The sequence below is a fragment of the Silurus aristotelis genome, assembly GCF_946808225.1.
Source record: "Silurus aristotelis genome assembly, chromosome: 27".
Lineage (NCBI taxonomy): Eukaryota > Metazoa > Chordata > Actinopteri > Siluriformes > Siluridae > Silurus > Silurus aristotelis.
This window is the reverse complement of record NC_139600.1, coordinates 4,245,706-4,262,273: the sequence shown is the minus strand read 5'-3', so window position 1 is coordinate 4,262,273 and position 16,568 is coordinate 4,245,706. Positions and strand designations below refer to the sequence as shown.

Genomic DNA, 16,568 nt, shown 5'->3' with positions numbered 1-16,568 from the left:
GAGCACCACAGATGCCTTATTTGCTTTGAGGATGTTGATGGAGAAGTATAGAGAAGGACAGAAGGAGCTGCATTGTGTATTTGTGGATTTAGAGAAAGCGTACGACAGGGTGCCGAGAGAGGAGTTGTGGTATTGTATGAGGAAGTCAGGTGTGTCAAGTCAAGTCAAGTCAAGTTTATTTGTATAGCGCTTTTCACAACAGACATTGTCTCAAAGCAGCTTTACAGAAAACAACAGTGAAGGTGAATGGTGTGCGTTTGTCCCTGATGAGCAAGCCGTGGCGACAGTGGCAAGGAAAAACTCCCTTAGATGATATTAGGAAGAAACCTTGAGAGGAACCAGACTCAAAGGGGAACCCATCCTCATATGGGTGACATCAAAAGTTTGGTCATAAATTTTTCAACAAGGTGTGTCAGAGAAGTATGTGAGGGTGGTGCAGGACATGTATGAGGACAGTGTGACGGCAGTGAAGTGTGCAGTAGGTACGACAGACTGGTTCAGGGTGAAGGTTGGACTGCATCAAGGATCGGCCCTGAGCCCTTTCCTGTTTGCAGTGGTGATGGACAGGTTGACGGACGAGGTCAGACAGGAGTCTCCCTGGACTATGATGTTTGCAGATGATATTGTGATTTGTGGTGAGAGTAGAGAGCAGGTTGAGAAGAGCCTGGAGAGGTGGAGATATGCGCTTGAGAGAAGGGGAATGAAAGTCAGTAGGAGTAAGACAGAGTACATGTGTGTGAATGAGAGGGAGGGCAGTGGAGTGATGCGGTTGCAGGGAGAAGAGGTGGAGAAGGTGGAGGAGTTCAGGTACCTGGGGTCAACAGTGCAAAGTAATGGAGAGTGTGTTAGAGAAGTAAAGAAAAGACTGCAGGCAGGGTGGAGTGGGTGGAGAAGAGTGACAGGAGTGATTTGTGATAGTAGGGTATCTGCAAGAATGAAAGGGAAAGTTTATAGGACTGTGGTGAGACCTGCGATGTTGTATGGATTAGAGACAGTGGCATTGAGTAAAAGACAGGAGGTGGAGCTGGAGGTAGCAGAGCTGAAGATGTTAAGGTTTTCGTTGGGAGTGACGAGGATGGACAAGATTAGAAATGAGTTTATTAGAGGGACAGCACATGTAGGATGTTTTGGTGACAAGGTGAGGGAGGCGAGATTGAGATGGTTTGGACATGTGCAGGGAAGGGACATGAATTATATTGGTAGAAAAATGCTGAAGATGGAGCCACCAGGTAGGAGGAAAAGAGGAAGGCCAAGGAGGAGGTTCATGGATGTGGTGAGGGAAGACATGCAGGTAGTTGGTGTGAAAGAGGCAGATGTAGAGGACAGGGTGGTATGGAGACAGATGATTCGCTGTGGCGACCCCTAATGGGAGCAGCCGAAAGAAGAAGAAGAAGAAGATTGAAATAATACATCTGCATATTGGTTCACCAGGACAGGGAAGCATTATAACAAAAACAAAAACAAATTCGAAAGTCATCATTTATCAAAAATTCATTAACAGCTCATGTTTGGCAAAGCGGCATATGTGCTGTCACGAATGAACTTCTTAGGTTCTTAGGGTTAGGAAATTGCGATTCTGCAAGTCGCAGCCTTGAAAGACGTTTGTTTTTGTTTTGTTTTTTAAACAAAAGCATATTTGTAGATACATACAAGTAGATGAAGTACTTCTTCCCGCTCTTTTTCACATTTATGAGAAGATATGACGACAAATTAATTATAATTATTATTAATTAATTATTATGAAATTTTGAGCGTATAGTTCTTAAGTGTTTAGTAGAAAATTAAGATTTTCACAGATACCCCCAAGTTTCAAAATATCCTGATTGAAAAAATCAAAGGGAAACATGCAAATAATCCGAATCCATTAGCAGATTACTTAAGAAGGCACACATCTGGGAATAGATGAGATTTAAGATAAGTTATATACGTTTCTCAGATATGCAAGCGTTTGATAAACATGAAAATGCACTCTACATCTTGTATCAAAGAGAAATGAATGACAGAACATGATAAAATTTTTACAGATTTTTACTAAATGGTTAACTATATGGAAATTTCAATGAAAATCGACTAGTTCATTCCATTTGAAGGAATACTGTTGTAAAAATATTAGCTATTTTAATAAGCCAGTACACACCATTACCATACTGTATATTACGGGAATGTTTACATATTCAAGAATACTGGAAAGACGTACAGAAGGCTCTTTTTAACTACCTCTAGACAACAAATTGCTGTATTTTGGATGCAGATGAAGTGTCATTAAGTAATAAATACTCAATGGTTGTGCTTTTGGCAGCCAGTAAAAAAGCAATTGCATGTAAATGGTTTAAATACAACCAAAAACACAGACTTTACCTTGATCTTTAGATAAGTGGATGGATGTCACCATGAAGATTTCTGTTCCTCTAAAGAAAGGATGTGTTTCTGGGAAAATATATGAATACACAGTATCCCCCAAAAGTGAGTGCGCCCCTCACATTTCAGCAATTGTTGTAGTATATCTTCTCAAGGAAGAGGAACCCAGCAACAACCTGTGCAGCTCTGATGAATTCAATGGCCTCAAAAGTTTTGAAGTGTTCACTTAGAGTGTACTCACTTTTGTTGCCAGTTATTTTGACAATAATGGCTGTATGTTGTTATTTTCAGAGGACAGTACATTTGTACTGCTATTCAAGCTGCAGAGTGACTGCAAGTATACTAGTATAGTAGAGAAGATACTAAAATGGTTGGAGGGGTACGCATATTTGCACGCGTAAAAGACAAATCATATTTTGAATAAAATATAAAAAATATGATTTTTGTATCGTCTAAGGTATTAAAGCACTAATAGTAAAGCACGGTGGTGGTGGCGGCGGCGGCACTTCTGATTTTAACATTGGTTACTTTTCAGATGAATTGCCACCTTGCCTGGTCTCTCTACGGATAGATGGACATGTAGACAGGTGGACAAACAGAAATGTACAGCAATGTCTTAAGAAAAGTTTCCAAAGGTTCATAAAAAGGTTAAACACTCTTTTACAATACAGGCCCCAATCTGGGAAAAACACATTTTGACTGGTTCACCCCAAAGGATCCTTGAGGTCTTGCTTTTTTTTTTGATGACGCATTAAAGCAGACTCAGCAGTGGTCTCGTACCATTGCTGTTAAAAAATAGTGTGACTTTTATTATTTGGGCTTGTCATTCAATAGCATTAGGTCTCAACCTCTTCTAACAACCCGGTTGATTAGGCCAATTATGAACAATGGCCTAATTTGGATAATGACCTAAAAGTCTATAGCGTGTGTACGCAGTGTTTTTCGGAGTGACAGCATGCAAGCAGCTGATTTCCTGCTGAAGCGCTTTTTGACATTATGAGCTTGTAAATTTCCCCTGCAGTATTTTATTGATTGAGGAAATGATTATAAAAATACGAACCTATGCGAATGACAACAGGAAATAATTCACACTGGGTATAGCTAAAAAAGTAAAACATTATACTAAATAAAAAAAAATAAACACCCTCTGGAACAGACACACATAAGGACTTATTGGTGACAAAATGACCAATAAGTGACTTGTAGGGATTTGGGATGTTAAGATTCCCCAATTTACATGTCAACGATGTGATGCATCGATTTCTAAAAAAAAAAAGTGTTGCCATTGATGTCATGATGAATCATTTTGAATTTACTATATTTTCCGGACTATAAGCCGCTACATTTTTCCCACATTTTGAACCCTGTGGCTTAAACAATAAAGCGGCTAATTTATGGATTTTTCCTGGGTTTTTCCCGGTTTCACAAACTTCATGCCAAAAAACTGAGCCCCATAACATTAGACCAATGAAATTGCGGAACGGGTTCAGGTGAACCAATGAAACTCTTTATATTAAATCAGATGCGCTCCCACTGAATCGGGCCGCACCACATCATAAATATGGATGATGTTCCTCTGACGTTTGACCTGCCGCTCACTCGGACTGTCTACAGGAAATGCAAAAAACGCTGAAAACAACCGGGCATGAAAACACACACTTCACCTGTGTTCTGAGCTGCACGGCATCGGGAGAAAAGCTTCACCGATGGTGATTTTTAAACGCACGCCGATGCTAAAAGATAAACTTCAGAGAGAAATAGTTGTGAAAGGAAGGAGGAAGACAGTGAACAATGACTTTCTTGGTAGGCTACTGTTTAGATACGAGCCATGTAACAGACACTGTCTTTCATTAAAGCCTGTGTAAAGTTCATTAGTTTCAGTGTAGAAATTACGGTATTTGCTTTGTTAAAAATAATAGATTTTTATATAATTATTCGTAAATGTACTGTACTTTTAATATTTAGAAAGTGACCAATATTTTAGATAGATTTCTCCTCGCTAAACTGTTTCTCGAGCGCGTTCTCTCAGCACCGCTGCTGCAACGTGAATATGACGTATCACGACACTATGGAGACCGAGGCGTGTCCTGAGAGTCACATAGAATACAGATTAACATGGCAGAGGTAGAGCTGTAACTTCCTGGAGACAGAACAGAAAAAGAACGTCTGGTTTTATTTAATCTTTTTTTCTTTTTGCACATCAAAGGGGCCATGCGTTAGAAGTCCGAAGGCACTTAAGTAAATTGATGATTTGCTGCTGAGCTTTCTGTACCATATTGAATTGCCTTACATCCTATTTTTACATTGCATTTCGATAAATCGCATTTTATTGAATTAAATTGAAATTGGATTGCTCTGTTTATATACACTACTGTGTGTGTGTGTGTGTGTGTGTGTGTGTGTGTGTTTGTGTGTGTATATATATATATATATATTCAAATAACGTTTAAAATGACCCTGTTCAGTAGAGAGAAAAAAAAACTCAGTGTAAAGATGCTCTTATGATTTGTCCACTCGTCCACACACACACACACACACACACACACACACACACACACACACACACACACACACACACACACACACACACACACACACACACACACACACACACACACAGTAAAGACATGAGGGAACAGGGCTCACCATGATGATATCATTGTTATAAATTGTTTTTTTTTTCTTCTGCAGTTTCTCCTAATAAGGCTTAAGAGGTACCCCAGGGTCTCTTGTATCTTTGCAAATAGGCTGACAAGTCCCAGGGCCAATTTAAGTCTTTCATGAAAAAGTCCATCATGAAAAAAATGACGGCACCAGAATGGTGGCAGCCTGGAAACTGCCTTCACATGGAAGACTTTTCCTCTTTGTCGAGTTACACATTCTCCTGAGGTACCAGTGATCATTGTTCCTGTCTTTTTCTTCTCTGCGGATCTGCCCGATTCATCCTCACATCTTTAGTTGGAGACCACTCCAAGTTAAAAACTTTGAGGATGGATTTGGACTGTAATTAATATCAACAATCTACGACAAAGGCTCAGGAGCACCCATCACTGCACACTTCGACAAAGATGGAACTGTAATGAATGGACATTCGGTGTTGATGATGAGGACGGGGGTCCTTTTGAGTCTTGTTCCTCTCAAGTTTTCTTTCTCGTAAAGTCTGAGTTTTTCCTCGCCACAGTCGCCACTGGCTCGCTAATTAGTGCTAAACCTACAATTATAAGGAACAAACTTATGGGAAATAAACGTTATACATTCCTTTATACAGCTTTATAACAACCTTTTTATCTCTTTAAAGCTGGTTTGAGACAATGTCCATTGTTAAAAGTGCTGACACTGATTTGAATTGAAAAATAAAACTCAGACAGAGACAATGGAGAAAGTCACATTTAAAGATATCATTTCCATTTCACTGAAAAATGTCCCAATTATTTTTATATTTCTATCCAAATCAACTTATGATGAAGCAACTTAAGAGGCACATTTGGCAGCAAGGGCCTAATTGCTTACTTTGCCGTTTCCGTAGCAGTTTTGTTCCAGGGTTTGGATTGCCCAACGCCCACTATCCTTCTTCCACAGCCGGGTTTAGAACAATCCATGTAGTACTTAATCATTTTTTTTGTTTGTTTTATAAAACTCCCCGAGACGGCAAAGGAAGAAACCTTGAGAGGAACCAGACTCAAGAGGGAACACATCCTCATCTGGGTTGCACCAAATGTCCATTTAGTGCAGATATATGATGTTGCGGGGTACAGACATGGTGATCAGAAGCAAACTGTAGTCCTGAGTCAATGTTTTAGACTGTTGACATTAACTACAGTCCAAATCCATCCTTAATGCGCCCGTTCTTACTCCGGAATTTCATGGAACCACCCAAGGCGTTGATGAGAAACCGTCCCCAGCTGAACAGAGTGGCCTCCAGTCGAAGTGAACACCATCCAGAGGCAGGCCTGGACGAAGTAGGAAGATCCACGGAGGGAAGAGGGGCAGGAACAGTGAAAGCTAAGCATTGGTAATGTCTACAGATGCAGTCCAACGTTTACTTTTCAATCCGCTGGGCTCTGTTTATTCTAACATTATTTTTTTAACATTTATAACTCTGTTATGTACAGAGGGCGTGTAAGCACCAGCGTGTTCCTTGTACAACATGATCTTTTTGGGTAAAATGCCAAAGCAAGGTTTTATAGTATAGCACTGTCCAGTCATGTGAAAATAAAAGTACACCCGTTTTTTTTTATTCTTTGGTTTTACTTATTAGGATGTAATAAAAATAATCTGGATTTTGTCAGTTCTTAGATTTAAGCAAATAAAATGTCAGCTGAACAACAACACATTACAACATGTCGTTATTTATTTTCAAGCTCAAAGGAAGAAGTACACCTTATGATCACTTGCAATAACTTGAAGTAATCGTATTCTGTATAGCTTTATCACATCTTTGTGGAATTTTGGCTCACTCTTCTTTACATTGATGCTTCAGTTTACTGATGTTTGCGAGAATTTTATTCAGCTTTCTTAAGTTACAGAGGAGTTCATGGTTGACTCAAGTTGCCCAGGTCCAATTGTATGTTGGTGTGATGCGTTTGTTCTGATTTGCTGTATTTGGTTTTCCCCATCTGTGACTCTTTGGCAGTGTGGCCAAACATCTCCACTTTGGTCTCATCTGTCCAAAAGCCACTGTTCCAGAAGTCTTGTGGTTTGTTCAGATCAGATTTTGCAAATCTGTTCCATGCTGTTCTTTTTAGAAAGGCAAGAGTTTTCTCCTGGCAATCCTTCCAACCAACCATACATTCAGTCTTTTTCTAATTGTTTATTATTGGACTTAACATTTAACATAATTTCTCCAAACACTGCAAGAACCAGACTCAAAATGAACCCATCCTCATCAGAGTGTGATTATAGTCTTTAAAACAATTCAAAACACTGGAGAGTGAGAACTAACATGAGCACAGGAGTGTGTGATTATGATTAACGTCTTTTCTACAGCCTTATACAGTCAGTTGGCGTTATGGAACCAGGGGCTACTGAGCAACTCATTAAATAGCTCAGCATCTGAGATCATCAGAGCCTTTAAACACTCAAATAGGTTTAATGTCCAAACTAGACTTTAAATTGTTTGGAAATGGCCTTATAACCCTTTCCATTGCTTTTCTAACACTATTGCTGATGTCCTTCTGTTTTGGTGTTACACCTGAAGGCTCGAGACCGACAAACTGTTTAAACTTTGATTTAGCAGTGGCCACACTTGCTGATGATCAGTTAATCTCGTGTTTTTAATAAGTAGCATCTAACCGCTACTTAGCTTCTTAAATCCTTACCTTTTAGCTTTTTATTTATTTAAAATAAACAAATACATAATGTAATATGTCATGTATGGTTGTTCATCATAGGTTGTATTTACCTGGGAAGAAGCAGATCATTTGTCCTGATATTTAAACCCAAAGAATTTGGTGTACTTTGATTTTCACACAACTGTACTTGAGGTAGAGTATGATTTCGGAAGAAAAGCTAATCCTGAAACCAGATATTTTTGCTTTTTTCAGACACAACATGCAACAGGATTCACGTAATGTTTGTTAAACACCTCGGAATTAATAACACTCTCGAACCGTAACTGAAATGGGTTTCACATATCATACTGTGAGGCTACAGTGTGTTTCACCAGTACTAGATAGTTTGGTCTGATAAATGATTTCTGCTGCACCATGCAGATGGTTGGGTACAAATTTGTCTTCAGAGGCACGAAGCCAAGGCTTTATCTTGCCTTGTGTCAACAGTTCAGGCTGTTGGGGCTGGAGAAATGGTGTGGGGAATGTTTTCTTGGCTCATTCGGGCTCTTTAATACCAGCCAATGTGAGTATTGTTGCTGGCCATCTGTATCCAGCTGTTGCCCAAGATCTGGTGGTGCAACATTGAGTATGGGTTCACAAAAAAATATTGGATCCTAGATCACCTTTTTTTTTTTTACAATCTTCCAATCTTACTATTATTTTTTTTTTAATTTGTTATACTGTATGATATACGCATATCAACTGAGTGGTCCAGAACATAAAATTGCTTGTCGTTATTATTAACATTTGTGATCAACGGTTTAAATTTTTAAAACAATTTTTAAATAAAATATCTGCTTAAATTAAAAGAAGAAATTATTATTTCATTAATGCCATACACTTAATTATATTGATTAAACTGAACCATTGATTAAATTCGCACAAATGAAGTTGGTTAAATAAATGAAAAATTAAATAAATTAATAAATTAATTTGTTATACCCTTTTTTTTTTTTTTTTTTTGGTAATACAGATGTGCATATAAGTGTCTGTATTCTTTTACATTTTATATTTAATTTCCTAAATATATGTTCTACTTAACTGTTCTATTTATTTCAGCATATTTATTTAGTCGTTCATTCATACTGAACATTCATTCCTTCGATATGATAAATTATCTTCTTTTAGGAGAAATTGTTGAAGCTGTACATAAAACGCAAAAGAATCCATAGCGCTAGACTTTTGTCTACTTTTGAAAACGTTTTGATGACTGGATAGTGGCAGCGATTTCCACTATGGATCGAGTAGTGACAGTGACACGATGCGGAGACTAAACAAACTTGCGGTCCGTCACTTGAAATGTTAATAAAGGAACTTATTTATTTTTGCACGTAAAACACGGATCGTATTCGGTAAACATGTGCACCTACTGAAAGTCCTGTACCGAAAAGACACATGGTCATGGCTCGGGTTGCAAACGGATGGAAAATAGCTGATAAATTTCTGGAAACATTCCGTTTGAACTTCATCTATGGAAATATTCCAAGTTGGAAACTTACCAGGATTGTATGGGAAATGACGGGAATTAATTGTGTCGTCATACAAACAAAAATGAAAACATTTTGTTTGGTCATAAGCTGACATGCATGCAAAGGGAATCCAAAAATTTGTATTTTTTTACTTTGATTTATTCGTACGTATAATTTCGTTGTGCACAGTCGCTTACACACAGCACAAGGAAGTTTTAAACGTAAACGTATGTAATATTTAAGTAATGTATGTAAATACTCACCAAGATGGACATTTGAAGGAATGCACAGTGCATGTAGGGGGCGTGGCCCCAGTAGCCCCTCCCTTTCCTTTTATAGGCAACCTGCAATTTTGTAAATTCCAAGTTTATTCCCATATATTCTTGTTCATTTCCATGGAAAGAGCCCCCATGCTTGAAAATTCCTGGAATTCTCCAAACCTTTGTTAGGGGGCGTCTTACGTGGCGTCGTGTGTTCTTTCGTCTCCGAGTGAAGCGCTTTGCTTTGTTCTGTGTTTGTTTGTCATGCACACAGTTCGCTGTTTGTTCAGCAGCTCTTTATTTTCCTGCACTGTGAAATCTCTGGACATTTCAGCAGCTCGAGGGCTCAGAACGCAACGCTAAGCGAAGGCGTGCAAAAACACTTCTGCTGCTTTAATATAACAGTTTTATTTTCTGCAACATTAAATACAGACACGCTGAGCTTTGAGACTTTGATCATCTGCACACTTTGGTGGAAAGCTTTTAGTATTGCTTAATTCTATTCTGAACATTGCTCACGTTTAAACCATGTACTGGTAATAGTTTGATCATTTACTTGGTACGTTTGGACCCAAATTCATATTGCTTTTTTTTTTTTGCGCTTTAAAAAAATGTAGCTTCCGATGCTCCTGTCTGCCTGGATACAGCGGGCCTGTGTGTAACCTGGTCACGAAGCCATGTGAAGCCGCATCTTGCCTCCATCATGGTGTGTGCATCAACAAGCCCAGAGGTTTTGTGTGTGTGTGCAGGCCTGGATACACCGGTATGTTGCTTTTTTTTAAACACCCAATAGATTCTGAATCGATATTAAACACGATGTGTAATATGTGTAGAGATCACTTTAAAAAAAAAAAATGGCCTAATGAAAAAAAAACATTTAACCATCTTAATTACACATTACAAGTTCTACTTCCTGAACATGCAAATACCCTTACTGAGTAAATGTAATTTCAGTCATTTATTAAACCGATTTTCCCCCCAGTTTGATTCTTTTTTTCCACTTTTTCCCACTTTTTCCTCAATAAATGCCTTTAGTATATAATTTATACAAATACATAGATATCTTTTTTTTATTCTAGCCCGCGAATGATGCTTTTTATAGTTAAGATCACATCGTCGTGATCCCTGTCAGCCTGAGCGCGAAGATTAATTTCATTTGTCTTCTACATCGTATTATCAATTTATCCTTTTCCAGGTGCAGAAGCAAGGAGAAACAAGCAAAATAAAAAAAAATAAAAAAAAAGAAATCTCCAAGGTATAGGCACTCCTGAGAGTTCAACCTGGCACACAAGCCCCAATTCCCCAAGAAGCAGCTTTTATTATTAGGCGCCTTCTCAGCCTCGTACAAGTCATTACTTTTTCTCGTTTCTCGGCTCATCTGAGGAAAGAGATGTGTCCCTGGAGAGCCAGGCCAGAGGATATATTTTGGATTGGTTCATCTGACTCGAATTCACAGGAAATATTTGCCCTAATAAGACATGCAATGCTGTTGCAACTTTTTTTTTTTTTTTTTGAAGGGAAGGGTGGCAAAAAAAAGAGAAAGAACAAAGACGCTACATGTGACAAAACAAGCTTTGTGTCACATGCACTTCAGTCCTGTTTCTCCACCAAGCACTTCTGAATTTTTTAATTTCATTGGTCAGGGTTTTTTTACATTTACATTACAGGAGATTTACAGTGTCCATCCATCCATCCATTTTTTTGTTCCTTTACAACCCCAATTCCAAAAATATTTAGAATTTAATGGCTGTATACATATGTACATCTCAAGGCCATGTTTACTACTGTGTAGCATCATGTCTTCTGTCCGTATACATCTGGAATTGAAGGGACCAGTTGATGAAGTTTTGTGAAAAAATGTTGCACTGTGTGTGTCTGATACAGGATTCTAGCTGCTCAACAGTTCTGGGTGTCCTTTGTTGTGTTTTTTGTTCCATAGTGTTTTCAATTGGTAAAAGGTCTAGACTGCAGGTGGGTCAGTTCAGCACCCAGACTCTTCTGCTTCAAAGTGATGCTATTGTAGTAGATGAAGTGTGCAGTTAGCATTGGCTTGCTCCAATATGTAAGGCATCTCTGGAAAAGAAGTTTTTAAAATAGAAGCATTTGTTGCACTAAAACCGGTACCTACTGTTCAGCACTGATTGAGTCTTTTAATCTCATTTATCATTGAGACTCTGCCTCTCTAAGATACACTATTTATATATATCTTACTCACCTGTTGTCAATTAATTAGTTAAGTAATTAGTTGCGAATGTTTCTCCAACTGTTTAATATTATTAGCACTTACTTTTTCCAGACGTTTGCTGCACCGTCCCAACTATTTTGAGGCGTGTTGTAGCCATCAAATTCAGAATTACTTTTTTTCCCCCTTAAAATGGTACATTTCCTCAGTTTTAACATTTCATGTGCTTTTTATGTTCTGTTGTAACGAAAAATATAGGTTTATGAGATTTGCAATTGTCTTTGTATTTACATTTCACCCAGTGTCCCAACTTTCTTTTTTTTTTTTTTTGGAATTGTGGTTCTATATAGTCATTTATCCTTTTTGAGGCAGATGCAAGTTCCTTTAGTTTCTATGCAGCCTACTATGTTGAAGTCAGTTATTGGACAATGAATGAGTGAAAAAAAGAGTTTTTTTGGATAAATGAGATCTAAAATTGCCCATTTACGACACTAACTCTAGAACTTATTTAAGATGAACAGGAAGAACAGGAGACATATTACCAGACTTCCTCACATGCACATTCAAACATGGAGGTAGCAGCTTAATGAATAGTGGTAGCTTAGTTCTTAAGGTATTGGGCTTTGGATCTGAATGTCTTGATTTTAAATCCAAGCCACACCAAGCTACCTTATCCTATAAATGTAAATGATTGGGGTTGTTTTTATGGCGTGGCGAAGGTTGGGGGTCAGGTGAAAGAAATCCTGAACCAACATAGCTACCGTTCTATACAGTACTTCAACACAATGCGATTACATCTGGACTGTGTGAGCAACTTTACCATACAACAAGATGATTCGCTGAAGTGTACATCCAAGTTCTGTTGGAATGTCATGCCCAGTCACCACACCTAAATCCTATTGAACTGCTCTGGGATGAACTGGCTCGGAAAGAAATCTCCAACTACTGTACTGCTGAAGAACACCTTTCCATATGTCAAGAGTGTGTAAATCTGGCATTCATGATAAGGGAAGATTTTTCAATGAATATAAAGAGGAACAGCTGGACATTTATATATTTGTTTGGTCGAAGGAAATCTTTATACCATGAAATTGCCTAGTTTGTTCCATAGAAACTAAAGGAATGTAATGTTTATTTACAGCAGCACATCGTTTTCTTTTTCTTTCCATTGTTGATTAGTTTCTTAATTGTATCCCCCCGGTATTCGAGCGGTCTCGATCTCTGTTGCGAGTGAAGTAGCACGTACTGTATGTATTATTTGTATTATATCACACAGCACCTGTTTCCTGTAGATTTTTACTATTCGTCGAGAGCAACAGACTCGTCTTTTTTTTCTCCCTCGCAATAATTCCACGTAACCTTTAAGGCCAGAATCAATCTGCGCTGCATGTTCGCATTTAAATTGCATTCTTTATTCTTGTTCATACACACTGTGTACTTTGCTAGATGTCTCCAGATTGGGAAAATGAATACTTCCTGTATATCAAACAGTATAATTGCAGGACCTCGATGGATCCCTTACTTTCTTTCTTCTCCCTTGTTTTTTTTTTTTTATATCCCTTTTTCACACGCACTCTGTCTCGGACAACAAATCTGATAATACCCCATGGATTAAAGTAGTTCCTGCGGAGAAAAGTAATTGAGGCTATGGGAAAGAAAATGTATAGTTTCTCCTACACTATGATCGAAAAAGGTTTCATCCTGCACCTATATGTTTTTTTTGGTTTTGGTTTTACTCTATCTCTTCGGGAATTGGCATTTTTTTGTGTGTGTTTGTGTTCTTTATCGGATGAATGCCGCAATATCCATTACAAAAGCTCAAATTTGCATTACACAGAACTACTTCGTATGACCCCTGATCTTTTGTAACGTGGTTTTTTTCAGCAGTTTCTCAGCCAAATGTAACTATATAGAACATTTAATACTGCATTATACTATTACATGAACCCTTTTAAAGCCAAGGTATTTAGAGCATTTCAAAATCACAGTGTTAATAATACTAAGCGACATTCTACATTAGATGAAGCATTTTAATTCTACACTTTTTTTCCTTCAAATGTTTCCCTTGTTCATAAAGCAAGCTTCATGGAGATACATTTCACATTGATTTGTGGAAAATCTTGAGTGGCCTTCTAGCCACCTTTTTGCAAAAACTAAACCACTGACTGTCCCCCAGGCTTCCTCACCTCACCCACATCAGTGCCTGACTTTACAAACAACCTTGTGGCCGAATAAGCACAAATCTCAATAACCACATTCCGAAATCTTTTGATTTATCCATGTTCAATCCCATACATAGAGAATGAATGTCATTACTAAAGCAAGAAACCCAATGAACGCAATTAGAGAAGTCTCCTTTCACTGTAGCCACGGCTGCACCACCCCCATACATCATCTCTAGCAGAAGCAACTATATTAACCTCATTTAATTACCATTTTTCCATGCATTGCGGTTTTCCTTGGAATTTGAAATGAAGGCAAATTGTGTTTTCTTGTGCAAATTCTTCAGGAAAGAAAATGCAAAGGTACGAAAGCACCATAAAAAAGACCACTACCTCACTTCTTTCATTGTGGAATGAAAGAACAGCTATTTAATCCACACGGATATATTTGCGCTCGTGCAGTTTGCTACAGATGCGAGTTGCGAGCTTTGACTAGTCCTTTCTCTGACCGTCCAATCGAAGGACGTGAAAATGGTGATGTTATTGGACACCTGCTAGATGGCACCAGTGTGTCGTCGATTTGAAATCTGATTGGTTAAAGGCACAACCTTCAAGCAACATGTACTGTACGCTATATTACGCTGTATTACGCTATATTACGCTGTAGAATTACCTTCACTGCTCATTCAACATGTGGTTTGAGGGCGGAAATCTGATTGGATAGAAACTCTGACGAAACAGACACTCTGGAACACAGCGCATTTGAGAGAAAAGCCATAAAATGAATTAACTTTAGGGAATAAATTAATACATTTTAATGGGAAAAAATATACTAGAGTGTAAGTCAGTGATTCTGAGATTGATCAGACCACCAGAGAAGATCTTAATGGCCCTGATGCCCTTCCACTAATGTAAATATTACTGTGCAAATTTAGTTTGTTGTGCAAACGAGATTCATTTATTCGAGTGAGTATTACTTAATCGATAATGCAGCTTGCTTTCATCCACGCCAAAAGAAATGGGGCATATTAATGTGATTTGTATAAGAAACAACGAAACCATCCAATGTACGTTGTATGCGCATTATATTGGTAACTTGACACCTCCCCAGAGACGCAAACGTAAAGGTTGGAATTGTATTTAACTCTCTAAAATCATTTTAAACAAAGGTTTGATATACTATCGCACAACGATTACGACCTTGAGTTTGTTGTTATGGTTAGTTTACCCCTTAAATCGCCTGCCTGTATTTGACTGCATTTCGAAATCAAATATTTGTGCATTCTCTCTGACTGTGGGTGTGTTTCCTGCCAAGGAAGGCAGGCATGCCAAAACATCGAGGGCAAATTGGAGCGATCAATATGGCCTGAATATAAAGAGAAAATTGTTGGTCGAATGAACAAACTAATGCCCAAATGCATGACTGAATGGTTTATTAATTATTGAAATGATTGCTCCAAAGGTACTTGGTGTGAGCTGATTGTGGACAAGTGCGCCTTCAATCCATGCCAGAATGGTGGCAGGTGTGTTGACGGTCCCGATGGCTATCAGTGCTTTTGTCCCGATGGCTTCTCTGACTCTGACTGTGGGAACAACATTGACGACTGTGCCTCAGACCCCTGTGTTCACGGCAGGTACGTGAGCCCAAACGCACATTCAGGTCAAAACATTTCAGTTAATTGCTTTGTCGTTGGCGTTTACCAACAGATCACCAAAAATGTAGGTTTTAAGCTTTAAGTTCTTCTCTTCTTCTTCTTATCTAGGAGAAATTTTTTTTTTTCGTTCTGCTTCAACGTCGAAAACGTAATATAAGCCTGGTCCATGCTGATCACTTGATCACTTTTTTTGTGATTGAGCAGAATGGTGGTGCATTAAAATGTTTTTAGAGGTCATTTGCATTCCAGTTTTAATGAGTTGAAATATTCGCTATTCAAATGCATGCAAATATCAATTTGCCTATAATTGTATACACATTATACCACAAAATGGGGTTGGGGGGGGGGGGGGGTTACTCAATATTGCCAAGCTGCAACTCTTGGGGCTCTTGAGCAAAGCCCTTAACCCTCTGGCCTCCAGGGGGTGCTGTAACATGGCTCGGTTCCTAGCTTCCGAAGAAAGACCAATTTTCTTGTGAGATCAATAAAGTATTGTAAAAAGAATAATAAGAATGTTAAAAATTAAAAAAAAAAATAATGCAAAACATAGAAAATCTACAGACAAAAGATTAATGTAGAGCCGTATCATACCGTATATGTCTATTTCAGCTAGATTAAAGATTCATCAATAAAATGTATCCACCGGTTTCCTGCGGGTGATGCTGTCGAAAATAAAAAAATAAATAATAATAAGCATTATGCTTTCTTTATGTGCAGATTGTTTTCAGGCTGAAAATATTTTAAAATTGCATTCAAAATCTCGTGCTTAGGCGTGGTTGCAGTTGTAACCAAACAAATTTGTGGCTTAAAAAAATCAGTGCAATATACACAAACCTAAGGTTAGAACGGAGTGCACTTGTGAGAGTGTATGACATGCCTGTCTTTCCTTTGCCTGACTTTATTTTTCACCTTTATGGTAGAAATAATAGTCTTTATTACTCTTTATTTTATTGCCTTCTAAGAATTTTAGCTTCTAGATGTAAAAAATAAAAAAAAGTTGGATCAATGCCTAATACTAATACTAAAGGTTATACAAATAATATAATACAATCTTCATGAATCCCACTTCATATTAGGTGTTGATAGATAGATAGATAGATAGATAGATAGATAGATAGATAGATAGATAGATAGATAGATAGATAGAGAGAG

At 38.1% G+C, this 16,568-nt stretch overlaps 1 protein-coding gene across 2 annotated transcripts in view; it reads left to right on the top strand.

Annotated features, from left to right (window-relative positions):
* eys (eyes shut homolog) overlaps positions 1-16,568 on the top strand; it is a 307,099-nt gene that overhangs the window by 126,616 nt on the left and 163,915 nt on the right. For both annotated transcript variants that reach the window (XM_083532265.1, XM_083532266.1), the window contains 2 exons: positions 10,035-10,180; positions 15,224-15,395. In XM_083532265.1, coding sequence (XP_083388391.1) covers positions 10,035-10,180; positions 15,224-15,395 — 318 coding nt within the window. The remainder of the gene's footprint in view (positions 1-10,034; positions 10,181-15,223; positions 15,396-16,568) is intronic.